Here is a 27949-nt window from a genome sequence, read left to right on the forward strand (position 1 = left end):
TGTGGGTCCGTTTCTGGGTTCTCTATTGTGTTTCATTGATCTGTGTGTCTGTTTTTGTGTCAGTACCATACTGTCTTGATGACTACAGCTTTGTAATACACCTAGAATTACCAAATGTCTTATAAATGTCAACTTTTAACCTGTATTAAAAATACAAAACTCCTAGTTGATTTGTCAAAAGAATTATGAATCCAAGAATTATTGTACCCATGGTTTTACAGCAAATGAACACATCTTTGCTTGGTGGAGAGGGAATGGGTATTTTCTAGACTATCAGGAGTAGTGTTCTCACCACAACCCATGTTTTAAAGAACCCAGGGTCATAGTCAACACAGGTTCCTGAGCCATAGATTTGGAAAAAAACTTTCACTCAGGTCCGTGAAAAGTTTCAATGTTAGAGCTCTGGAAGCCAGGAAAGTTCGAGGAGGAGTAATAAAAATCGGATATGCCTGAATTCTAACCTGTATCTTGGGAACAGAGAATCTACAGGAAAAAATTCCATGCTCTCCAGATATGTTCCCATGGGAACACGGGCTCAGGGGTTGGAGTAATAATGGGAAACGTGTCTAAGGAGTTGGTGCAGAGAACAGATACAGCAAACATAAGGAGCTATAAATATTTCCTCTGCTACAGATCCAGACATGTTTAACCTGAAGCTGGAGGAGATGTGGTTTTTGCATTTGGATTCTTAAGCCTGGCTTGAATGCTTCACTCCTTCCTGTTCTGGGAATACAGCTTCACTCTCGATCATCAACCAACAGGAAGGAATTCAGACTTCCACCTGGAGACGTTCCTCTCACAGACCCCATCCAGGTGAGGCTCAGAGCTCAGCAGGTATTTCAGGAAAGGTTCAGAGAGATTGGTAGCTGGAAGCTATTTAATAGACTACTTAATAGACTATTTAATAGTCTGTCAGAATATTAAAAGGAACTACACCCACGAAGACTCATGAGGGAGAGGACTCCTTGCTTCAGAAAGAGGAGATAGGATTTTCAGGATAGAGAAGAGGTGAAAAACTCCAAACGGACCAGGGGGTGACTCCAAGCAGAGGGAAGCAGGGGTGTAGAGGCTCCGAGACCTGAGCTGGGCCTTCCGGAGAAGCTACAACTGAGGCTCGGTGTGTGTGAGATCGAAGGGGTGAGGCGGTGTGAGTGTAAAGCTGGTGGGTCGGTCAGAGGAGGCAAGCCAAGTGTTGGAAGGTATGGGATTGGGGGTTCATTCTCCAGGGGGGGTCACTGGGAAGGGGTTAAGGTGGATAGTCGTGTAATTGCAATATTAGAAAGACCTCTTGGGTAATTGTGACTATTGGCTAGAGAGGTGCCAGCCATGACAGGTGGAGACAGGACAAGGAACGGAAATAAGGCGGTGGATTTGGGACCCCAGAGGTGGGGAAGCGATGGGGACTTTGAGAGAAGAAAAAAAATCAGCCAAATCTCCTCACCAGTGAGAAGCACTCATTGTCAACACAGGGAGCTGTGCTAAGTTCTATATGGCGTATTCACTAAATCTGCCAACTACCTGAGCGGGATAGATACCTCTAGCCCTACCATTTGGGGAAGGATATTAGCATTCACAATAGTTTGGTTGGCAAGGTGGGGGAAAAGAAGAGAGGGAAACAAACCAGAAGAGACTCATAACGATAGAGAACAAATTGAGGGTTGATGGAGGCAGGTGGGTGGGGATGGGCTAGATGGGTGGTGGGGATTAAGGAGGGCAATTGCTGCCATGAGCACTGGGTGTGGTAAGTGATGAATCACTGAATTCTGCTCCTGAGACCAATATTACACTGTATGTTACCTGACTAGAGTTTACAGCGGGGAGAAAAAGAATAGTTTGGTTGGTTCTCCAAGTCCAACTAGCAAACGTGTGGAGATCCCCAATTCAAACCGGTTTCTGATTGTAAAAGTTAGCATTTTATATCATTTAGAAAAGTTGTTCTTTAGCAAATAATTTTCTAAAACCCCCCACTTTTCTTGTACCCTGTGTATTTCCTTTTGTGAATTGTGGGTGTCTTCCCTTGTTATTCTGGTGGGATGTCTTGATAACATGAAGACATTCCTACTTTTTCTTTTGGATAAATTGCTTTTTGCCGCTTTATTATTCTGGGCATCAAGGAGATGTACCTGGGGTTGGGGTGTCGCCAGAACCAGGGACACTTTCTCGTCATCATCACCAGGGGCCACCTTGAGCTCATTAGATCTTTCTCCCCACTTTTCTCGCTCTTAGTTTTTGAATTTGATTTTTGTTTCTGTAAATACTGGACACAAAATGATCACCTTAAAATCGAGACCCATGTCTACATGCTCACAGGAGACTTAACTACTAGAATTTGGATGTTTTTGCAACTTATAGGAAAGACAATCTGATATTGCACAGCTTGCCTTGTATCATTGTTTGCCTAATTATTGCGACTGGAGGTGAGAATAGTCTGGTTGTGACATGGTCCAAGGAGGCTATAGAGCATGTGTGTGTGTGTGTGTGTGTGTGTGTGTGTGTGTGTGATGAGCAGGTCTCAAGACAGAGGTCCTGGAACCCATACCTCCAATACGTGACCCTTAAAATACAGGTGCCAGGTTAGTACCGACAATGAATATAAGAAGGGTGCCTGTTTCTATTCAAAGATTCCTTGGAGAGGAAATTAATAAAGTGCAAGGAACACCATGTGAAGGAGGGGTTCCTTGTGCCGGGAAGTTTCATCAGTGTCTGGGAGGCCACCTCATTCCTCAACATACCCTGCCACCACCTCTCATCAGTCTTCCTCTCGCTCCTTCCCCTGGACACACTGGCTTTCTTTTGAGCCTGGGTCTTTAACACAATATGCAAACAACAAAAGGCAGGATGGTGAAGGGGAGTGGGAGACACTGGCTTCTGGTTAAGGAATTCCTTCCATGTTCAGGAAGGGGAGACTCAGAGGAGGTAAAGGCCCAGCGGAGGGAATACTGTCAGTGATGCTGTCACAGGCTGTGTGGTGACAGATGGCAGCTCCATGCCTGGTGAGCAGGGCGTGATGTTGACACTTGTTGAATCACTGTGTGGCGCCCCCCAAACTAACGTGACCTGGTGTGTCGACCACCCTCATGCTTTAAAAAATTAATTTAGAAAACCCCACGTCTTTCCTCAGAGCCGTCGCACCCATAGTTCCCTCCGATGGGCACGCTCTTCCCCAGAGAACCTTGTGTCTCCTGTCTCCTCGAGGGCTCTGTTTACATGTGTGCCGGTGTGCCCGAACAACCAGGAAGAGCCATCCCTCCATCCACGCTTCCCTTTACACAGGCTTTGTTTTTCTCCAGGGCACCTGTCACCTCCTGATATTTTATCTGGTCTTTATTTCCTTATCCCCTTTCTCCATCACTGAAACCTCCAGGCTTTTGTTTCTAGACACTTATACGCTTTGTGTGAAGGTTAGTCAGTGCTCAAGGTTATTCCTCAAACGCGTGACAGAATTTCTCATTAAAAGTAAAGAAAACATGAGCACTTGGGGAAAATGTTAAGTGTGGGAAGTGAATACCTATTCAGAGCTGGCATGGAGATGCTGAGAGGGGACAAGTTCCATACAAAAACGATGGATATTCACTTTTGATGCAAAATAAGAATTGTAGCATTTCAATGATATTTGCAATGTTCATTATTGAGAAAATCAGTCATGTTATTTTTTTTTTGTTCCCTGGTAGTCACCTCCAGCACATGAATCCAGGAAATGATACACAAATTTCAGAATTTTTTCTTCTGGGATTTTCAGAGAGACCAGAACTGCAGCCCCTCATATTTGGGCTTTTCCTCTCCATGTACCTGATCACTGTGTTTGGCAACCTGCTCATCCTCCTGGCTGTCAGCTCTGACTCCCGCCTCCACACGCCCATGTACTTCTTCCTGGCCAACCTATCCTTTGGTGACATCTGTGTCACCTCCACCACCGTCCCAAAGATGCTCTGGAACATCCAGACACAGAGCAAAATCATAACCTATGAGAACTGCATCACACAGATGTATTTTTTCCTGCTCTTTGCAGGATTAGACATCTTTCTTCTGACAGTGATGGCCTATGACCGCTTTGTGGCTATCTGTCACCCCCTACACTACATGGTCATCATGAATCCCCGGCTCTGTGGACTGCTGGTTCTGGTGTCCTGGATCATGTGTGTCCTGAATTCCTTGTTACAAACCTTAATGGTGTTGGGGCTGTCCTTCTGTACAACCTTGGAAATCTCCCACTTTTTCTGTGAACTTAATCAGATGATCCAACTTGCCTGTCCTGACACCTTTATTAATAACTTGGTGATGTATCTTGCAGCTACCCTGCTGGGTGGTGCTTCCTTGGCCGGGATCCTTTACTCTTACTCTAAGATAGTTTCCTCCATACGTGGGATCTCATCAGCTCAGGGCAAGTATAAGGCATTTTCCACCTGTGCATCTCACCTGTCAGTTGTCTCCTTATTTTATTGTACGAGCCTAGGAGTGTACCTCAGCTCTGCTTCTACCCAGAGCTCCCACTCAAGTGCCACAGCCTCGGTGATGTACACGGTGGTCACGCCCATGCTGAACCCCTTCATCTACAGCCTGAGGAACAGAGACATAAAGAGGGCTCTGAAAAGAATCGTTGGGGTTCCAGCAATGCATGGGACATTCATCCTGAGGCTAAAGACGTGCCCGTGATTGCAGGGCTCAGAGCCTCAGAGCCAGGAACTGCTAATCTTTGATCACACTGGGGAAGTAGAATCTGCTCCTTCTATTTACTTCCTGGCATTTCTGTTTGTTAGAATTCAACTTTTCTATACATTGAGGTAACTCACTTTATCAAGCCTCCACTCTGTCTGATATACCATTTCACCTTTGTTCACTTTCATACATTCCCAAATGTTTTCCCAGTGTTTTCCCAAATGTTGGATCACAAATGCCTGGAAATTTCTGTATCTTACAATGGGCAAGTTGGTCTCCTTAAAAATAATTTCATTTCAACTGATTTATACCATGCCATATAAATTTTCCCTAATTTTCCCCAAAGAATAATCCCAAGGTGAGTTATTCATGTGGAAAAACACTACACTGGGCCCCTAGGCCCCCTATATAATTTTATTGTAGATGAAAATACAAAACCACTGCTTTCACCTGGAATCTGTGAATCTCTTTTAAGTCCCTTCCTTAAGAACTCTTTGATGATGTGGACTCTAGAAGGGGTCCATTTAAGCCTCAGGCTATTGACACCAATGCTTAAGTAGGAAAAGCCAGGCATTTGCATATGCCCTTGTGCTTGTGGACATTCCCACAAGTGTTTCCCTGACCAGAGCCTATGCTGTGACTGCCCTGGCCTTTGGGTTCTTATTTTGGTCACACCTCAGCAACACCCACTGGAGGACTCTAAAAACACAAGGTTCATTGCTCACAAATGTTGAGGGCACATGGGATTCCCAAAGGCCATTGAAGGAGGTCTCAGAGAGGGAGAGACTTTAACAGGGAAGGAAAGAGAGCACTATGAAGGATCTGGCTCTTGGGGAGGTCCATGGGAGGAGTGACTATGTTTTTCTGGGCTCATTTTTTATGGATGAATTTAAAACATGAGTGGAGTTGGAGGATGGGCCAAATGGGCCAAGGAGAGGGGGAATGGAGGTATGGAATGATAAATAATGAGAATGGAAGACACAATGTATGGAACATAGTCATCGATGATGTACTAGCGGTAATGGGACAGGTGTCAGTACACCTGTGTGAGCCCCGCATAAAGTACAGAGAAGTTGAATCACTGTATTGCAGACCTGAAACTAAGGTAACATCGTGTGTCAACTACGCTCATGTAAACAGTTAAAGAAAAAGAATAATAAAATATTATCCCCCAGTACTCAAAAATAACAACAGCAAAAGCCAGACAAAAAGCCAAGTAATGGAATGTGGGCACTGAACGGGAAAAGCGGGTCACTCACACTTGTTACCTAGATTACCAGGGCTTTCTAATGGGGGAATTTGTGGGAGGGGGGGCCTGCATGATTGTATAGTAACTGAATCATACGCCTGGCAATGTGTTAATATGAACGGTGGTCTTTGAAATGGGTGCCTCAGAAGTGAAAAGCCTAATGTCAGGCAATTACTGTACAAACAGGCTTCTGTGTCTCCTAACTGGACTCTGTTGTTGTTGTTGTTGTTGTTGTTGTTGTTGTTTTTCTGTTATTCAGCCAGGTGTCCAGGGGCCTATCATAGCCACTGGCAAAACTGATGAGCAAATATGTACTTCCCCGTGGAGTCAACATGGAAAGACAAATTGGAATAAACAGATTGATCTAATATGTTCTTGGTGTCAGAGGAGACCATAAACCCGAGGAAGCAAAACACCCATTGTGTTCCTATGCAAAATATTTCTTTTTCATGCGCTGCCTCTATTTATTGAAGCATGGAGGCTTTTGTCCACAGCTGAGGTGGTTTGTTCACTGAGGTAAGGGGTTGCTTAGTGTCTTCTGTTTTATCTCCGGATTCACTTCCCGTTTCTTCTGAAAGCTTTGCAACGCTACCTACTATCATGAGTCTTCCTACCGTCGCATGAAATAGGTTCCTTTTCCCAGTATTTGTCACAAATGATGGCAAATGAACAGTATCAGCCCCACCCATTTTGTGCCTCCGTCCCGCTCGGAAATCGCTCCCACCTGCACGACCAGAGGATGCTTCACACGAGAGCTGGATGTCCTGCTGGCATGTGGCTCAGGGTCCCCAGTTGTTTTGCACAAACGTGCATGTCCTTCAAACTCTCCCAGTTACCCAGAAGGGAGCCCACTTGTTCGTAACGTCGTGGGAAATAAACTCGAATCACAGAACGATCATGAGTGCTCTCCTCAACGTCAGATCATTTGCCACAAATAAAAATCAGCACATCTTCTAAGTGCCTAAGGTCCGTTCACTTGGGTTATTGTGTCAGTCAGCTACTGCTGTATAACAGGCGGTCCTTGTCAAATGAGATATCGTAATACCTTTACAATCAAATGGAATCATGTGCGGGGCAGCGTTTCTGATCTCTGCTGGGCTCCTCGTGGGTCTGGGGTCAGGTGTGAATCTCTACATTGTGTTTCTCAGGCTCATGCGTGGTGTTGAGCTTGGCTGTAGTGCTCTTCTGTCTTCAACCAATTTATGGTCAGATACGGTTCCCATATGGAGGTTAATCTTTTCTTTATGGAAACAAACTGCTTTATCATGTGAATTACTTAAATGTAATTCCATTGTTCATACATCCATATTAACATTTGTCTTCCTTCCCCATTGGAAGTGCTATCTCCCAGCTCTCTTAAGTGGGAATGAGCTACCCGTTCTCTAGATCCTAACCTTAGCCATGCCCCATTCGATTTTTTCCACTGAATTAAATCATCGGAGTGTAATTACACACTATAACCTGCATATGTAAAGTGTGCACTTTGGTGAATTAAAGGAGCCACACGCAAATGAACAGTAGATATTTCGAGTTTCTATTTCTGTATATTTTAATACTGTCACATAAGCTTTAACTGCTTTGTTGGAGAGTTTCTTTTCTAAGTTTATTTATTTATTTTGAGAGAGAGAGAGGAGAGAGAGAGAGAGAGAGAGAGAGAGATGGGGGAGGGGCAGAGACAGGGAGAATCCCAAGCAGGCTCCACAGTGTCAGCCCTGATGCAGGGCTCAGTGCCGTGATGTTAGGTAACTTCTAAACACTCAATCATCCTGAGACTTTGCTGAATTCATGTGTCAGCTCTAGCAGTTTTTTGGTGGAGTCTTTCGAGTTTTCCACGTACAGTGTCATGTCATCTGCAAAAAGTGAAAGATTGACTTCTTTGCCAATTTGGATGCCTTTATTTCATTTTGATGTCTGATTGCTGAGGCTAGGACTCCCAACACTATGTTAAACATCAGCGGTGAGAGTGGACATCCCTGTCATGCTCCTGATCTTTGGGGGAAAGCTCTCAGTCTTTTCCCATGGAGGGCGATAGTAGCTGTGGGCCTTTTTTGTATGGCCTTTATGGTGTTAAGGTATGTTCCTTCTATCCCGACTTTCTTGAGGATTCTTATCAAGAAAGATTCTGTATTCTGTTGAATGCTTTTTCTGCATCCACTGACAGGATCATATGGTTCTTGTCCTTTCTTCTATTAATGTGATGTATCACATTGATTTGCAAACATTGAACCAGACTTGCAGCTCAGGAATGAATCCCATGTGATCATGGTGAATAATTCTTTGGATACACTGTTGAATTCAATTTGCTAGTATCTTGTTAAGAATTTTTGCAGGATATGGGGCGCCTGGGTGGCGCAGTCGGTTAAGCGTCCGACTTCAGCCAGGTCACGATCTCGCGGTCCGTGAGTTCGAGCCCCGCGTCAGGCTCTGGGCTGATGGCTCAGAGCCTGGAGCCTGTTTCCGATTCTGTGTCTCCCTCTCTCTCTGCCCCTCCCCCGTTCATGCTCTGTCTCTCTCTGTCCCAAAAAAAATAAATAAACGTTGAAAAAAAAATTTAAAAAAGAATTTTTGCAGGATATAAAATCAATGTACAGAAATCGGTTGCATTTCTATACAGCAATAATGAAGCAACAGAAAGAGAAATCAAGGAATTGATCCCATATACATAGACCTGCAGGAAACTGTAACTCACAGTGGTGCTGTGAGTTTACTCATCAGGAAGGGGTCACATTCATGGAAAAGGAAGAACAAAAAACCTAACTGCAGTTACTACTTCCAAACTGGTCTCTTGGGATCAGAGATTCATTAGAGAAATGTCCTTTGTGTGCCAAAGGGTTGTCCACTTGGGAGCCATGCTGGAGTAAGAAGAGAGACATGTACCTAACGAGCAGATACAGGGTGACAAAAATACCTCCTAGTCTCCTGTCTGTCAGTGTGTGAAACCTTAGACAGGAATGGGTGTGGTTTTCATCTGGTGTTCTGAGTACTAATATTGGCTGGGGGCTGATGCTTCTCTGACCTTCCTGCTTTCTCCATTGAGGAGAAAATGATCTATAATCTAGCATCCAGGGAGGAATTCAGCATTCAGGAAGGGATTCAGACTTCCACAAGGACCCCTTCCTGTCAGACAACTCAGCCTGGTCATCCGTGGATGAGAGGGTCAGAGACAGTGGAAGTCGAGAACATTTAATGTCATCTACTGAGGGTCAATCCAATTTAGCCCAGAGCATATCGCTGTGTCTGTGTGTTTGCTCCTTTAATTAAGTTATAATGTATTTATTCAGTGCTAATGTCAGTTTCACCGAATGACTGCCGTTCACACTTTTGAAGATCTTTCTTATTCTATATCATTCAATTGCTATTATGGCCATGCTAGAAAAAATATGTTGAGATTGTTAAATTCACTGTGTGTTTCTAATGGAGTATAATTTTGTCCCCCAGGGGACATTGATCAATGTGTGGAGACACTTTGTCTGTCATGCTGGAGAGGGGTGCACAGAGGTCAGGGATGCTCTGAACATCTTACAGGGCACAGGACGCTCCCCACCACAGGGCAGGCTCTGGGCAGGATGGGTGCAGAGACTGGGAAGCTCCTGGTGACAGAATGTCAGTATCTGTAATACAGCTGCTTTCAGGTTCTGCCTTCAACCTTGTAACACTTACTCTTAGGCCAACAAATTCAGAATAACCCTTTGGCTCCTATTTGAAAGTTTCAACCACAAACAATGTAACAGCCCTGTAAGTTTTTTTCCAAGCTGCTGGGTGAAGGAGACAGTTCTTGTTATTTTCCTAAGCCATCCCTCAGTATCAGCCAAGGTCATATGTTTGATGACCGTCTGGTTGGTTTTATTATTATTATATGCCCATAGGTTATTCTCTCTCTCTCTCTCTCTTTTATTTTTAAAACATTATCAACATTTCTTTTTTTTTTTTAATTTTTTTTTTCAACGTTTATTTTTATTTTTGGGACAGAGAGAGACAGAGCATGAACGGGGGAGGGGCAGAGAGAGAGGGAGACACAGAATCGGAAACAGGCTCCAGGCTCTGAGCCATCAGCCCAGAGCCTGACGCGGGGCTCAAACTCACGGACCGCGAGATCGTGACCTGGCTGAAGTCGGACGCTTAACCGACTGCGCCACCCAGGCGCCCCAACATTATCAACATTTCAAATGATTTCCTGAGATCATTGTTTCTCAATTGATTTTTGCAACATATTTTGATCATACAATTTTTAAATTTTATTTAAATAAATCTATCCTCTTACTTCTGAGATTATGGCTTTGTTTAGTGGGTTTGCTCACCTGTGAATGTTATATGTAGTTTCCTTGATGTTCTGCTATATTATATAGTTAAACTTACACTGAGGTCATAATCCCTCTGAATTTTTGTGAAGTGTCTGAGGAGGGGACCAGTTTCATATTCTTCCAGATAGATATCCGTTGATGCCAGTATTAGTTTACACATCCCTTTATTCTAGATGTTATTTCGCAATTCAACCTTTTCCAATGAAATTGAAATACAACCTTGCCATATGGTCAATGTCCTTATACATTGAGACCTAATTTCTGAGTCATCCCACAAATACAAACTGAGCATTGTAGGAACATTATATATTACATTTTTTCGCGTGTAGGCCATTGACAATTTAAATATGAATCCATGTTGATAGCATTAACAATTTCTTTTTTAGCCAATTTCAATTAGTTTTTAGTTTTCACATAATTTTGCTGTGGACAGTTGTTTGGAAACTAGTCATTTTAACCTGGTTTCATTATCCCTTATTTTTTAAATTCTATAATTTTTCATATCCTTGGGGTTTTCATACTAACCATATATTCACACACATTTGTGACAAAAACAAAAGCAAACAAAGAAGGTGAAATCCCTTCACTAGTGTATGTTTCTGTGTAGCACCAAGGACAGAGAACAATAATATATATATATGGATGGCATCATGCGGTCAAGCATAATCATATGAAACAAGTTATTTGGTACAAAACTGGACTGTCGTGATGTCGGGAGCATTTACAGAGCATGGTCGGGGAAGCCTCTGTCCAGTGGCTGACATACAGAATGAGGATTCGAGGTGACCCTTGGGTTTGTGAAAAAGAGACCAATACCCAGAGTCCAAGAGTATCAATGAGAGGACGTCACATAGGGAAGGGAGAGGAGCCCCTGGGTGGCTCAGTGGGTTAAGAGACCTCTTCTTGCTTTTGGTTCAGCTCAGATCTCACCATTCGTGAGATCCAGCCCCATGTTGGGCTCTGTGCTGACAGCATGGAGCCTGCTTGGGACTCTCTCTGTCCCTCCCCTGCTTTGTGCTCTCTCTCTCTCACCCTCCCTCCCCTGCTTGTGCTCTCTCTCTGTCAAAGAAATAAACATTAAAAAGAGAACGGGATAACAGGGCTGCCCTCACCTGCTGTCAGCCCCCATGAAGAGGAATTGCCCAAGTAATGATGCGAGAGGCACGTGAAAGCGAAGTCTTCCGTGGTTGACCTTGTAACTGCGCACCTTGCAGCCAATCGTGTGTGCTTCCTTTTGTGAAGTGTTGGCTTATCCCCTTGCTCATTTTTTCCCTTGGCCCCGCCATATGTAAGGTGTTTGACATTAGGAAGATATCGGCACTTTCGTCTTTGGGGGGACGTAAATGTGTTCTCACATGGTTTTTGCTGGGCATCGGGGGAGGTGGTCCGGTGCAAAGCTGCCAGAAGCAAGGAGGTTACTGTTGGTCACAGTCCCTCGGGGACCCCCTGAGCTTACTGGATCCTTGAATTTCAATAAATAAAATTTAAAAAGTTGGGGTACAAACCTCTTTGGCTGTGTAATAGTTTAGCAGAAACAATCAGGAATTTCATTATTAGATCACAACTTAAGAGTCATCATTTACTCCCTCATGATGAAGTATTTATTAACTGTAAGAGATACATTTTGATTTTCTGCAGCATAGACTAGCTTAGCACACTAAAGGGATTCTATGGTTTAATTTTGACAAAAGTACAATCTATGATGTAGTACTTTCATGAGCTGTTTCTCTATTGTAGAAATGGGTTCAGAGGAATTCAATGTGCTGCTCAAAGGCACAAACCAATTAGCAAGTAGTCTTCACTGGAATGATGTCGGGATGTTTCCGGTTCTGAAATTCTGGGAAGTGGTTCCCACCAGAGTTGCTCTTGGGATTTTTATCCATGTCTGAAGAGGTGCTTCTGAATACCTTCAGCCGCAGGACAGCACCCGACAAAAATAGTTATCCAGCTCCAAGGGTCAATGGCGAGAAGGTGAGGAAACCTGTTCCACACTAAGGTTTCTCCACTTCACTGTGCACACAATTCACCAGGGACTGTAGTTGAAATGCAAATTCTGATTCCTCAGGTCTCCAGGGGCCCCGAGGACCCTGCTTCTCTAACAAGCTCCCTGGTGGTGGTGATGCTGCGGGTCCTGGATGTGGAGCCCAGCCTGAGAGCAAAGCTGTGGTCCTTCGTTAGGAGAAATTTAAATTAGAATTAATGTTGTTAAGATGGCAATACTACCCAAAGATCTACAGATTCAATGATAATTTGAAAATAACAAAAATGGGGTATTCTAGGAAAACATTTTTAAAACTATCCTAAAATTAAATAAAAAATCTTCCAAGCATGAGCACAGGATGTCATCCCATTTATTTATGTCTTCTTTAATTTCTTTCAGGACCATTTTATTGTTTTTATTTATAAGTGTTTTGACGGCAATAAGTAACCAATCATTCACCCCAGCGAATAAATCCCCTTAAACACTGCCACTGCTATTCCATACTTGATTGAGAGATGTACAGCTTGAGAAGAAATGTAGAGCATAGTAATCAAAGGAGAATTTAAAATTTGCTTTATCATAGTCGAGGTCACCTTTGACTCCAAGGCCGTATTGAGTCATTCTACTTATTTGAATTTCTGTTTCTGTGTAGACTCCACTGGTAGACAAGTTTTTGATAATCAGATTTGCCAGTGACTAATGTAAGCACTGAGGACATGGAACTTGAGAAGAGAACGGAATCCTAATTGGGAGAAAAAAGCTAATGGCCCATTATAAAACACACAGGTATGTTCATCAGGAAAAACAGTTAAGGCAGTGATAAAAGAATGACAGACTCAAAATGAAAAACTGTGGTCCCAGAGTTAGAATAGTATAGAATAGAATAGAATAGAATAGAATAAATAGAATAGAATAGAGAATAGTAGAGAATAGAATAGAATAGAAATGGCCTATTTGCCAAGTTGAATTTATTCTAACAGAGAGGTAACAAATGACTATTCCTTTAGAAAAACTAAAAACATTATGTGGAGTGATTTTGTCATTGGTGAAGAAATTATTCTTTTTTCTTTAAAAATTTTTTAATGTGTTTTTATTTTTTGAGGGAGAGAGACAGAGACAAAACATGAGTGGGGGGGGGGCAGAGACAAAGGGAGAGACACAAATCTGAAACAGGCTCCAGGCTCTGAGCTATCAGCACAGAGCCCAATGCGGGGCTCGAACTCAGGAACCAGGAACCTGAGCCGAAGTCAGATGCTTAACCAACTGAGCCAGCCAGGTGCCCCTGTGAAGAAATTACTCTTAAGAAATCCAGGCAGTTCCATGAGACAAATGAGAACTCCTAATTTTCTCATATCACAGCTTGCGAATCAATTTAGAAATAAAAGAAAAAGATGAAGGGAAAAAGGTTGGAAGAGAGAGGGAAAAACTTAATAAAATGAGGAACTAAATTGTACTGAGTGGTTGAAAAAGTAAAAATTCCAAGAAATAAATGAGAGAAACAAACTCTATGTCTACCATCTACTTAAAAAAACACACACAATTTCTGACGCTAAGACTTTGAGGCTTGCAATCCTGGGAAATTCTTCAACCGCAGGACAATTGGACCTTTTCTAACTGCCATCGCAGAGAATCTGTTCAGAGCCCCCTTTATATCTTTGTTCCTCAGGCTGTAGATGAAGGGGTTCAGCATGGGCGTGACCACCGTGTACATCACCGAGGCTGTGGCACTTGAGTGGGAGCTCTGGGTAGCAGCAGAGCTGAGGTACACTCCTAGGCTTGTACAATAAAATAAGGAGACAACCGAGAGGTGAGATGCACAGGTGGAAAAAGCTTTATACTTGTGCTGAGCTGAGGAGATCCCACGTATGGAGGAAACTATCTTGGAGTAAGAGTAAAGGATCCCAACGAAAGGACCTCCACCCACTAGGATAGCTGCAAAATACATCACCAAGTTGTTAAGAAAGGTGTCAGAACAGGCAAGTTGGATCATCCGGTTGAGTTCACAGAAAAAATGGGGGATTTCCACGACTGTACAGAAGGACAGCCGCAACACCATTGAAGTTTGCAACAAGGAATGCAGGACACTCGTGATCCAGGACACCAGGACCAGCAGTGCACAGAGCCGGGGGCTCATGATGACCGTGTATTGCAGGGGGTGACAGATGGCCACAAACCTGTCATAGGCCATAATGGCCAGGAGGCAGATGTCCAATCCTGAAAAGATTATGAAAAAGTTCACCTGTGTGATGCAGTCCTCATAGGTTATGACTTTGGTCTGGGTCTGGATGTTCCAGAGCATCTTCGGGACGGTGGTAGAGGTGATGCAGATGTCTACAAAGGACAGGTTGGCCAGGAAGAAGTACATGGGCGTGTGGAGGCGGGAGTCAGAGCTGACGGCCAGGAGGATGAGCAGGTTGCCAAACACAGTGATCAGGTACATGGAGAGGAAAAGCCCAAATACGAGGGGTTGCAGTTCTGGACCGTCTGAAAATCCCAGAAGCAGAAATTCTGATGTCCGTGTATCATTTCCTGGTTCCATGAGGTTGCACTGACCACGAGGAAAGACGATGGGAGACATCATTAATTTTCACCTGAACAGTATCACTCACATTGTTGCAATGCTACGATTTATATTTTGCTGTCAAGAAGTTGTAGTGAGGGTCAAACATATTCCAGGCATTGTCGAGGCAATGAGTCCGGGAAATCAAAAGCCAGTATAATCCAGTGATGGAGAATGAATAGAAGGAAATCAAAATATCAATAGGACATCAGAGGGTGTCAAGTGCTGTGAAGAGAACAAGAGTAGGTGTAAGGAGAGTGTGGATACAAGTGTTATTTTGTAATTGGTGTTCAGTCAAGAACAGTGAACAAGGCGACATCTGAACGGGGACCTCAGGGAAAGGAAGGCAGGAGCCACGAGCATCTCTGGGGAAGTGTGTGCTGGCTGAGGGAATGGCCTCTGCTAAGGCCCCGAGCATGATCCTACTTTGAGCTATTTGGGTCCCAAACAGGAAGGGGAGTGAACAGGAGGGAAATCAGAGACGGTGTGAGGCAATTTGAAGGAAACGGGCGCTGCTGGTTAACCCTCAAGAAAACAGAGTCACTCACCCACACTATGTACTGCTTGTATTTTAGACTCTACTTGCAAAGTCTCCTGTAAATTGACATCGAGCCCTCCTGAGTACTGTGTGTTGATTGAGTTCTGGATTCTGTATTCACCTTGGAACATACAAGACCGTGTGCCCCTGTTCTGAGGATGAATCCCACTCCAAAAACCATGCACACACACACACACACACACACCCCGAATGATTGTTTCTCTGGCTGTGTTCTTACCATGACTTCTCACCCCCAGCCCCCGTGATTAAGTTTGGAGGGAGTATAACTCAAGCTGGCCAGATCCATAATCATTCCCCTAAACAATGTAAAATGTTACCTGAATTCCAATGAACAAGCTTCCCGTGAAGAAATAACATTGACAAGTCAGACTGGCATGTTCATTTTCTTTCCTGTATTTAAATTTTTTAACGTTTATTGATTATTGAGAGAGAGAGAGAGAGAGAGAGAGAGAGGGTGAGTGGGGGAGGGGAGGAGAGAGAGGGAGACACAGAAGCCGCAACAGGCTCCAGGCTCCGAGATGTCAGCACAGAGCCCGACGCGGGACTCAAACTCACAGATCGCGAGATCATGACCTGAGCCGAAGTCATCCCATCAGCCTTTTATAATACAGAAAATCCCACGCAGGCTCCACGCTCGGCATGGAGACTGATGCATGGTTTGATCTCACGAACCATGAGATCATGACCTGAGTCGAAAGCAAGAGTCAGATGCTCAACGGACTGAGCCCCCCAGGCACCACTGTATTCCAATTTAGTTGGTGAAGGTTGTTTCCTAAAGGCTGGCACAGGTGGCTATCCATCTGAAAGAAAAGAAAGTTTCCCTAGTACGCACATTTTAACAATTCAGAGGGATTAGAGATCTTGAAGTAAATGGAAACAGTACATTTTCAGTGAACGTGCATAAAAACGCGGATATAAGCCACAGGTGAGCAAAATCATTGTATATAGGCAGGAAAGTCAGAAGTAAGAAGATAGATATATTTAGCTATTAAAATTTAAATCATTTTGTGGACATAATATCCAACCCAAGGCCATAAACGGTAATCTGTGAACTTCATGTGAAATGCTGCTAGCTGCGGAATAGGCATAGTCTTTATGGACATATAATAACAATAGACATGTAACAATGAACCTGGTGATCAAATATGTACATATTGGCTCAAATTCAGCAACTGTTGAAGAAAACAAGATCTCTCGAGCTGACTGGGTTGAAATTTTTAAACAGGTAGGAAAAAGAGATTCTCTAATTTTTCTGGGAGGAATGTGAACCACTTCGATGTTGAGAAAACAACCTGAAGACAGCTACAAATGTGAAAACACAGGTATGCTTTAACTCAGAGATTCTCAGTCTCGGCACCCTTGACGTTCTGCTCCAGACTGGCCTCTGTGGTGTGTGTGTGTCCTGGGCTTTGAACGTGTTTAGAGCATCCCTGGCCCTTCCTGAACCCACCCCCCCCACCATGTGACACCCAAATAAGTCGTGTCCCCCTGAGCGACAGTGTTTCCTCCAGTGGAGAACCAGATTTTTCACATAACAATCTCAAAATATTTTTGCAGAATTGTTATAATAGCAATGCATCGAGAAAAGCTAGGAAAAGCTTTCGAAGTGTGAGTAGCACAGCCGTATCATGAAATATTATGCAGACATTGAAATAAAGAATCAGCATTTCCCTAGTCGGTTGGAGACAAGTCCATGAGGTAGTTTTGAGGAAGAAGGAGGAGTGGACGCACATAGAAGAAAAGACTACCCTAAAACCTAAAGAGCGTTTATGTTGCCCACAGCCCGCTATTCATTCATCCGTCTGGTTATGAATGTGTATGTGCGCCTAAGATAGGAAGAGAAGCTTTATGAGAACTTCAAGAATAAAGACTTCCAGGAGGAGTGAAATTAGGGCAAGTTTCAAAACAACTGTGGGAAACAATATTATGTGAGACTCTAAAAGCGACTTACAAAAGGCATAAAATGATTTAGTGGTATCGAGGTGGGCCACTGATTTCAGATCACACTTCCAAACACGTGGAAAGAAAAGAATGCGATAGAATCACCTTTATCACTGGGGAAGGATATGTCTATATGTCTATGTCACAGTGCGTATATGTCTGTATGTACACAATAGAACTCGATGGTAAACGGCAAAGTGGGGAAAATAACACCGAATACCCGATCCACTTCCTTTTTAGAAAGAATGCAATCAGAAATGGAAGTAGCACCTCCCGGACTCCACTGTACACATGCAAAGACCCGTTAGAGACGATGCGTAAATGAGGCAACCAAGGAATAACTAACCCACAAATATAGTCAACTTCGTAGATAATGAAATCACTGCAAAGCAAAGCTAGGTAACCATAGTTTTTACTTATCACATCATGGTGGTCATACGAATACCTAGAGCAAGAGCACGTTGTGAAAATATATGTCTCATGAATTAATGTTGCAAGGTCGTATATGCAAGCAGTAAATTGGTCTAGATATGTCTCATCAATATGGAAACGTAGCCCAGTATGCCCCATTTGTTTAATGTTTTGTTATTTATTTTGAGACAGGGTGTGTGACCGGGGGAGAGGCAGAGAGGGAGAGAGACACAGGATCCAAAGCAGGTTCCAGTCTCTGAGCTGTCAGCCAGAGCCCGATGCAGGGCTTGACCTCACAAACCATAAGATCATGACCTGACCCGAAATCAAGAGTTTGCAGCTTAACCCACTGAGCCACCCAGGCACCCCCCAGAATTCCTCATTTATAGACAAAAAGGAAATGTCCTGACTTCACTGCGCATCCCTCCATCCCTAATTTTCCTACTCCCTTCAACTGCAAGACTCATTGGACGTGTTCTACTTTTACTGGAAGTATTTCCTGCCTCCCCTCCCATCACTTCACTGGCAACAATCACCCATGTGTGGCTGAGTTCAATGTGCAATCCTTTCTGTAACATCATCCACGAGGTCATTAAGTAATCAGGCAAGCAAATGACCATAGAGATCTCCAGGTTCTGGGCTAGGCTGGTGGCTGTGTGGTGACCTTAGGTAAATGCACCTGGCTTTGATTCTCCCTACGCTTTTCCTGAAGATCCTGCTGGGTCTCAGACTCACCTGGATGGGAGCTCTGAGGGAGAGGTCTCCTTGTGGCTGTCTGAATTCCCTCCAGATGGTTATTGGTGGCGACTAAACTCTGTCCCCACACAAGATGACAGGAAGGAGGCTAGCATGAGTCTCCCAGCCAAGCTTCAGACTCCAGAAGCAACAACAGGGTCCCATCAGCCCAAGGTTGCACAGGCAGAGGGACGGCACACAGGAGATATTTATAGTTTCCTCTGTCTGTTCATGAGGCACGTTCCCCTCCTGCCTCTCCAACCTACAGCACATGATTTCCCTGGAGGACACTGGTCTGGAGACAAAGGAAAGATTTTTGGAGATTCCATATTCCCAATAGACTGTGACCCCAGTGTTAATCACTCCTTGCTCTTGAACTCTGCTCCTCCCAGAGGGCAGACATCCCCGCATCTCATCCCAACCCTGATTTCAGCTTTTCCCCCAAGTCTAGAACTGAACAATCTTTGTGGATTAGATGCCTTGGATGTGCAAACACTTGGCTTGTGGTGGAGACACAGCTCTGCTATCTATGGAACATTCCTGTTTCCTTTTCAACGAGTTCCTTTGATATGAACCCCAAGCACTACGTACCTCAGCTTCATGACACATTTTCCAAACATTTAGGAATTCCATAATATGTCACAAGTTAACGGCTGCCATGTAGCCCCTCTGTGTGAAACATTTGTCAGTTATATAAAATATATTTAGATCATATTTTGCACTATGATATGAGCTTGGGATAGAAAAGTAAACAGATTTTTCCCTGTAGCTTCCAGAAGGAACCAAGCCTTGCAAACATCTTCATTTGAGACCCATGAGAACGACTTCAGGCTTTTGAGCCCCAGAATTGTAAGAGCATACATGTGTTTTAAAACACTAATGTAGTCATTTTACATTAGCATTAGGACTTGAACACAAACATTTGTCCAATAAAATTTTGTTAAGAACCTGAGACTAAGCTTCTCCTTTCATTCACTATAGCGCCCCCTGGGTAAAGGCATTTTGTGTTGTAATCCCATCTTTAAGTAGAAGAATTTTAAAATCAATTTGGAGATATTCGTCCTCTAGCTGGTAGAGAATTTCTCAGGGCATAAATACAAACGTGCTCCAGATGTTATTGTCTTTGACGCATTAGCATAAGAAAAGTAATTCATCATTTGAATGTATGTCTATTGTTTATACTAAATTGTTGTGTCTACATGTCTACATTCTATCAATTGCATATTAACTCAGACATTTATTCTTTTTATATTAACACTCTTCAAATTTCACTCATTTCCTTTCAACATAAAATAAGAGGTCATAAATGAGTCTGTGTTCATTTTTTAAATTTTTGTTTGAGAGTAAGAGCATGTATGAGTGGAGGAGGGGCAGAGGGAGAGATTGAGAGAGAGAGAGAGAGAGAGAGAATTCTAAGCAAGTTCCATGCTCAGTGTGGCGGGGAACCCAATTCCACGACCCCAGGGGAAATCAAGAGTCAGACATTCAGCCAACTGAGCCACTCGGGTGCCCCATTGAGTCTGTTTAAATTAATAAACAAGCACACACAACAGCAGAATCCGATCCATAAATACAGAGAATAAACTCGTGGTTGTCAGAGGGGGGTGGGGAGGATGGGTGAAGGGCAGTGGGAGGTACAGGCTTCCAGTTGTGGAATAAATGAGTCACGGAAATCAAAGGCACAGCGGACAGAATATAGTCAATGATATTGCAATGGCCCGGTAGGCTGACAGCCAGCAGCTGCCTTTGTGCTGAGCACCGCATAATGTACGGAGAAGTTGAATCTCTACGTCGTACACATGAAACTCGTGTCACATTGTGTGCCAAGTACACTCATATAATAATATTTTTAAAAATGATTCTGTGTTGGGGTACCCATGTGTAGGTGTGTTTATTTGAAATAAAAATGTATACAGAAGAACACACATATATGCATACATACAACTTTACAGCTGAGCATTTTCTTCGGACTCAACGAAAGATGTCCGCACACCTCATTTATTTCTTGCAACAACCATTTGAAGTTATGTTTACGGTCCCAAGTTGCTTTCGGAAATAAAGAAGCTGAGGCCCAGGGAGATTACATTTTAACAATTGGATTAAGAAATCATCAAGGTTGTGCATTTTCTTGAAGAACATCAAATAGGAATGTGCAGTAGGTACTTTAGTTTTTGTATGGCTCCCTTAATTCATCAAATCATACGTTCCGAATAGATGCAGTTTATAGCACATGATTATACCCCCACTAAATTAGTTAGAAGGGAAAAAAATCTAGCAGCGTACGGATCAGTGTAAAATCTAGAGCGGAGGTAGCTGATTCATACTGAGTCGTGACAGGAGCTTTTTCTTCTCAGTAGGAAGAAAGCAAAGTGTCATGTATGCATACAGGAACAGTAGATGTAAATTAAAATCATTCACTTTTGATATTCTTTTTTTCCCTGTAAAACAGAAGATAAAAATACATTCAGAAATTGAGCTAACTGATCATATACTTGTTCAGAAGAGAAGTGCCCCATGGTCACACATGACATCATGGATGAGCCTTAGGAACAATGTAGATTCGGGGCGCCTGAGTGGCTCAGTCGGTTGAGCGTCCAATTTCGGCTCAGGTCATGATCTCACAGCTTGTGGGTTCAAGCCCTGCATCAGGCTCGGTGCTGCCAGCTCGGAGCCTGGAGCCTGCTTCGGATTCTGTGTCTCCCCCTCTCTCTCTGCCCATAACCCACTCGCATCCTATCTCTGCCTCTCTCAAAAACAAATAAACTTTAACAAAAAATTAAAAAAAAAGAAACAGTGTAGAGTCTCACAGCTCACTATAGACTCACGAGGAGACAGGCAGAGCTCAGAACAATCCCCAACATACAATATCATTTGGTAATAAAAGCATTACATTAAATCATTTTCTTTTTTTTTTTTAATTTTTTTTTCAACGTTTTTATTTATTTTTGGGACAGAGAGAGACAGAGCATGAACGGGGGAGGGGCAGAGAGAGAGGGAGACACAGAATCGGAAACAGGCTCCAGGCTCCGAGCCATCAGCCCAGAGCCTGACGCGGGGGGCTCGAACTCACGGACCGCGAGATCGTGACCTGGCTGAAGTCGGACGCTTAACCGACTGCGCCACCCAGGCGCCCCAAAATCATTTTCTTTTAAATGGCTTGTTATGCAGCAATGGCTAACTGATTCAATCATCACGGTGAACAGAAGTAAGGACAATTATAATCTGCTGCTGACTGTTCTTGGTATTTATTCTTGTATTTGAAGCCTGCATTCATGGTACCTCTGTGATTTCAGTTTAGTTCAGACAATTGCATATAAAACCTCTCACTGAGAAGCACCTTAGTGGCTCAGTCGGTCGAGTCTCCAACTCTTGATTTTGGCTCAGGTTGTGATCTCACAGTCATGAGATCAAGCCCCGTTCAACTTGGAGCCTGCTTAACATTCTATCTCTGTCTCCCTCTCTGTCTCTTCCCCTCTCTCCTTCTCACTCCCCCTCTCCCTCTCTCTCTCTCTCTAAAAAACAAACAAACAACAACAAAAACAACAACAAAACAACTACCTCTCATTGAGGTTCATTTCCCCATAGCCAGGAAAGATTGAAAATGTATGCATTATTGTGTTGGAAAACTGGTGTCCCTGATTCACATGACCAGACAGGAATGCAAGCTCCCTCTTATGTCATCCCTTGAAAATAGAAGATGAATAGAATCCTGAGCCTGAGAAACATGAATAATAGAGGATAACGACCATTCGACACCCCTTCCACGGTTATGACAAAATTTAGAAGGAATGGGGATATATTTCTTTTACAACAATGAAAGGAGTCATACCAAAGGCAGCGTAAAGATTTCAGGAAGAAACAAGGAGAGAATTCAATAAAAGTAGAAAAATGTCAATCAGTCCTTCCCCCATTTGGATAAGCCCCCTTACACATGGCCACCAATCCTCCATACTCCAATGAATAGCCGTACAGCATGAAGAATAAATATTTTAGGGGCGCCTGGGTGGCGCAGTCGGTTAAGCGTCCGACTTCAGTCAGGTCACGATCTCGCGGTCCGTGAGTTCGAGCCCCGCGTCAGGCTCTGGGCTGATGGCTCAGAGCCTGGAGCCTGTTTCCGATTCTGTGTCTCCCTCTCTCTCTGCCCCTCCCCCGTTCATGCTCTGTCTCTCTCTGTCCCAAAAATAAATAAACGTTGGAAAAAAAAATTAAAAAAAAAAAAAGAATAAATATTTTAAAGAGCACAATGTGAGATTTAAAACTTCGCTTCGTTGGGATGGGCGCTAGATGGTGTATGTAAGTGATGAATCACGGAATTCACTCCTGAAACCAATATTGCATGGTATATTAACTAACTAAAATTTAAATTGAAAAAAAATAAAATAAAATTTTGCTTCATCATATTAAAGGGCATCTGGAGTCTAAGATCATATTCTAAAGTCAATCTATCTATTAAAGTTTGTTGTTCCATGAAGACTTCTCTTGGAGACGCGTATTTGGTGAATGCTTGAGTAAGGAAGTGACTGTCGTACACATCGTGGACAACAAGGTACTAAGAGACCAGGATCCTAATGAGGAGAATAAAACCCGTCTATACGACACATTAATATATTAACTGTCCACTATTAAGAAGAGCAGTTAAGATACTGATATACAAAGGAACTTCAGACACATAAGCGAAAAAACGTAGCCTCAGATACTGTTCTACTTTAAAATATATATATTTGTCATAGAGTGTGGTTGTTTCCATAGGTGGCATATCAATCATGACACTTCTTTTTGTTTGTTTGTTTCAAGTTTTTATTTAAATTCTAGTTAGTGAACATGTAGTGTAGTGTTGGTATCAGGAGTAGAATTTAGTGATTCATCACTTACATACAACACCCAGTGCTCACCCCAACAAGTGCCCTACCTAATGCCCATTGCCCATTGAGCCCATCACCCACCCAATTCTGCCCACCAATCCTAAGACATCAGAGAGGTAACCAGTGGTAATCGTGGCATTAAAAAAACACATATGAAAGAAAAATGATTTGGTGTGACACAATTGTTTGAGAAAGATTATTTTTTAAAAACATCTATGTTGCCTCAAGGTAAATGAACATTTCCAAATAATTCAGATCCATGGTTGGAAATAAAATTCAGAAAGTGGGAAATACAAGGGAAAAATCTGTAGGATATCAGAGAGAGAAGAGCTTCATAGGGTGAGTTACATACATGGCATATGGAAGTTGAGGACAAGGAAATAAATGGAAAGAGGAATACTACATGTACAGTCTGAATAAAGATCACAATCTCTGACCCAGAGGCTTTGACCCCTGCAATCAGAGGCACTTCTTCAATCTTATGACGATTGGCCATGTAAGGGTCTCCTTCCCAAAGAATGCTTTCAGAGCCCTTTTCATGTCTTTGTTCCTCAAGCTGTAGATGAAGGGGTTCAGCATGGGCGTGACCACCGTGTACATCACCGAGGCTGTGGCACTTGACCGTGAGCTGTGGGTAGCAGCAGAGCTAAGGTACACGCCGAGCATCGTACAATAAAATAAGGAGACAACCGATAGATGAGATGCACAGGTGGAAAATGCTTTACACTTTCCCTGAGCTGATGAGATCCCACGTATGGAAGAAACTATCTTAGAGTAAGAGTAAAGGATCCCAATGAAGGGACCACCAGCCAACAAGACAGCTGCAAGATACATCACCACGTTATTAAGAAAGGTATCAGAACAGGCCAGTTGGAGCATCTGATTAAGTTCACAAAAAAAGTGCGGGATATGCAAGTGTGTACAGAAGGACAGCCGCAACATCATTAAACTTTGTAACAGGGAATTCAGGACACACATGACCCAGGACACGAGAACCAGCAGCCCACAGAGCCGGGGGTTCACGATGATCGTGTAGTGCAGGGGGTGACAGATGGCCACAAACCGGTCATAGGCCATCACACTCAGGAGGAAGACGTCCATCACAGCAAAGAGTATGAAAAAATAAATCTGTGTGATGCAGTCCTCATAGGTTATGACTTTGCTCTGAGTCCGGATGTTCACCAGCATCTTCGGGACGGTGGTGGACGTGAAGCAGATGTCTACAAAGGACAGGTTGGCCAGGAAGAAGTACATGGGCGTGTAGAGGTTGGGGTCTGTGCTGATGGCCAAGATGATGAGCAGGTTCCCAAACACAGTGATCAGGTACATGGAGAGGAAAAGCCCAAATATGAGGGGCTGCAGTCCTGGTTCCTCTGAAAATCCCAGAAGAAGAAACTTTGAAATTTGTGTTTCATTGCTTGGTTCCATGTGGTGGAGGTGACTTCTGGGAAAGAGGGAAATAAAAAAACACAAATTTGTATTACTCACAAAATTGAAATGCGACTGTTTTTTTTTTTTATTTTGCAGTCCAGAAATTCCTTTTAATATGTTGTGCACGGATATGGTCCCCTTTAGGGAATCATCGCTGCCACATCTGATATATTTTTATTGTCAATCAGCTTCTTTCCTAAGAAATCATTTTTTTATACTTTTCCTGAGAAATGCTTCAAGTATTCAGGAATATAAATTGAGTGCTGACCAGCTTTCAGGCACTATCTAGGCAATGAGTATAGAGTGCTGAAGAACAAAAATCCCTACAGCGATCGAGAAAAAATATGTAAGCAAAGAAGACAATTATACAACTATCTTTTTGACACAATTATCTTTTGATTATCTCACCTTTTTGATGGTGAGGTGTGCTGAGAGGAAATAGAAAACAGGGATAAAGCAGAGAGCAAATAGGGCATTCTATTTTAATGGCATTTAGGCAAATTCTGTACACAGGTGGCATTGGAGCACAGACGTCATGTAAGACAGAGACATAGACACAGGATTCTGGGGGAAGTGTGTGCCTGGCAGAGGGAATGGCCAGTGCAAAGACCCTGAGGAAGGTACTTGTTTCAAATGTTCAAGCGAAAAAGCAAAGCCAGTGCTACAAGGGGGATGATCTTGAGGGACACTGATGACAGACTCTGTCACACATGTGAGGAGGGATGTGGCCTCTCTGCGACAACTGTGACCTCCAGGCACAGGGCCGTCCTTGTCCACACTGCCTCTCCCTCGGTATTCATCGTGCTGCAAAGCCATCCCATGAATTGACACAGATTCCCGTCTTGGTGCCTGCTCTTGACTGAGATCTGGCCCGTGTATGGTGTCACCTTGGGATTGAGGAGTCCTGGCCCCTGTTGTGAGGACTGCTCACCCTCTACAAGTCACACACACACAGGACACCGTGGTCTTCTGGGTTGTGAATTTCCCTGTCCTCACAGCCCCCACATTCTTGGTTATGCTGGGAATGGATACAACCCAAGGAGACCCGATCAGCCATCTTTCCCCTGCAGAGTGTAGAAATGGTTCCCAGAAATGCTAATTCTTAAGCCTCCCATGGACCAATCACCATGGAGCTCCATACTGGAATGTTAATTTTCCGCTGTGATTTACACCAATGTAACAAAGTCTGCTCAATAAATGAAAGAGACAGAGAGTGAGATACAGAGGGAATGAAATCAATGAGGGAGAGCAAGGATCTCATAAGCTGGGGTGGTCCCTGAGAGACTGTGAGGAAGAAATATCTCCCTTGCTTCCCCCCCCCCCTCGCCCGGTTACATCCCCTGATGCCCAGCAAAAATAATAAGAGAATGAAACAAACTTGTTTAAAAGACAGATAGTGATATATTCATGGTGTACTTGTACAAAACTATATAGATAAAATATAAATAGATACAAATATTAACATATCTGTTTATATTATACATCAAGAAAAACGAACAAAGGGATAAACCAATACAATCAAAGTCGGGCATTTTTATATCAAGCCTACAAGACATCTTCCTGTACCTCCTGCACCATTATATGACTGATTCATTTCTATGTGTTTGATAGGGGATGAGGTTAGCTCCTTTCTCCCTCTTCTTATGTGGCACCTTTTCATTGATATCCCTGGGCTTTGAGTAAAGATCTCTCTTTCTCAAACCCAGTGGACACCCTCTAATCCTCATTCGGGATCTCATCCAACATGCAAAGGACTCCCCAGACCATGCTCTGTAAATCCTGCCCACATCATGACAGTCTCAATGCTCCACTGTAACATCCAGAAGAGCAGGGACTTTATCCTCTCTGTTCATTTCTGTTTTTCACCAACTTAGTTGAATATATGTTTTCTATAAAAAGATATAAGACTATGAGAAGTTATAGAATGGAAAGAATGAAAGGACCTGGCAACCAGGTTAAAATAGTAGCTTGAAAACAACTGTCATAAGCAAAGTTGTATGAAAAATAAAAGCAAACTGGAACAGGTAAAAATAGCAATCATTAGTAATACCGACACGGATTAATAACTAAATTGTGAAAGACCATGAAAGAATATGACATATAATGTCTCTAGAATGTTCTGGCCCATGGCAGATGCTCAGTTATTATTTGTTGAATGAATCAGGAATTAGGTCTCAGTGTATAAGGACATTTCCTATATGGCAAGGTCGTATTTCAGTTTCATTGGAAAAAGATGAATTGCTAAATAACAGCTAGAATAAATGGATATCTATCTGGAAAAACATTAAATTGGTCCCCTCCCTCAGATACATTACCGACACCAGAAGGATAATGACTTCAGTGTAAATGTAACCATACAATATACGGAACATCAAGAAAACTGCATATAACATTTACAGGTGGGAAAAACCACTAAAATAAAGCAAGAAACTCAGCAGTAAGAAGATAGGAATATTTAAATCAAGTTAAACATTTTTATGGTCAAAGAGTTTTTCCAAAGTCGACTGAGAAGCAATGATCTGAGGAAATCTTTTGAAATGCTAAAAAAAAGCAGGGGAGGGGGAATAGCATATGGCCATATAATAATCAGAAAGGTCATCAAATATATGACATTTGATGAAACTGAGGGATACATTAAGAAACAACAGGAAATGTCTTCTTCACTCAGGAACCTGGGGAAAAAACTTAGAGCAGTGTTACATTGTGTGTGGTTGGAACTTTTCTTTAATGTTTATTTTTGAGAGAGAGAGAGAGAGAGAGAGAGAGAGACAGAGTGCACGTGGGGAGGGGCAGAGAGAGAGGGAGACACAGAATCCGAAGCAGGTTACAGGCTCTGAGCTGTCAGCATAGAGCCTGGTGCGGGGCTCGAACTCATGGACTGTCAAATCATGACCTGAGCCAAAGTCGCACGCTTAACCGACTGAGCCTCCCAGGCACCCCTGTGGTTGGACTCTTAAGCGGGTAGTCTTGGGGTTACACTGAATTTGCTGGTGGAAAAGTGGGTGTTACAGGTTGAAGGCAGGACCGTGAAAGCAGCTATATTACAAATATTCATATTTTTAATGCAGGGTTTCTACGTCTCTGCCTATGGACATCCTGACCAGAGCCTGCCCAGTGCTGAGGTCTGTGTATCTTAGGATGTTTAGAGCATCCCCTTTCATGATAAAGAATATGAAGGGACTCTCAAAAGTGTTCGTAGCAGCCATTCTGCGAAACTGGCACAGTCACTGAATGAATACATTCATTACTTACGCAAGCAAATA

At 43.1% G+C, this 27949-nt stretch overlaps 3 protein-coding genes across 4 annotated transcripts; 1 reads left to right on the forward strand and 2 right to left on the reverse strand.

The window, feature by feature from the left end:
- The first annotated feature begins 3783 nt into the window (after positions 1-3783).
- Positions 3784-4653, forward strand: LOC124522894 (olfactory receptor 7A10-like). The gene is made up of 2 exons (XM_047094575.1): positions 3784-4138; positions 4424-4653. Exons 1-2 carry the CDS (start codon positions 3784-3786, stop codon positions 4651-4653), a joined length of 585 nt encoding a protein of 194 aa, XP_046950531.1.
- A 9083-nt stretch (positions 4654-13736) lies between these two features.
- On the reverse strand, positions 13737-14768 carry LOC124524593 (olfactory receptor-like protein OLF4). The gene has a single exon (XM_047096922.1). The coding sequence runs from the start codon at positions 14766-14768 to the stop codon at positions 13737-13739; it is 1032 nt and encodes a 343-aa protein (XP_046952878.1).
- Positions 14769-19435: 4667 nt separating this feature from the next.
- Positions 19436-27079, reverse strand: LOC124524839 (olfactory receptor-like protein OLF4). Of its 2 annotated transcripts, XM_047097259.1 has the most exons (3): positions 27045-27079; positions 23756-24738; positions 19436-19461 (listed from the first exon to the last, which is right to left on the reverse strand). In XM_047097259.1, the coding sequence occupies exons 1-3, from the start codon at positions 27077-27079 to the stop codon at positions 19436-19438; spliced, it is 1044 nt and encodes a 347-aa protein (XP_046953215.1). The 2 variants fall into 2 exon arrangements, with proteins under 2 accessions (XP_046953215.1, XP_046953214.1); XM_047097258.1 differs by lacking the exon at positions 19436-19461 and having other exon boundaries at positions 23715-24738.
- Between the last annotated feature and the right edge of the window lie 870 nt (positions 27080-27949).

This window comes from Lynx rufus, unplaced genomic scaffold (assembly GCF_022079265.1).
Source record: "Lynx rufus isolate CCGP_SWC_20201006 ecotype Redwood Valley unplaced genomic scaffold, mLynRuf1.p SCAF_4, whole genome shotgun sequence".
In the NCBI taxonomy this organism is placed as follows: domain Eukaryota; kingdom Metazoa; phylum Chordata; class Mammalia; order Carnivora; family Felidae; genus Lynx; species Lynx rufus.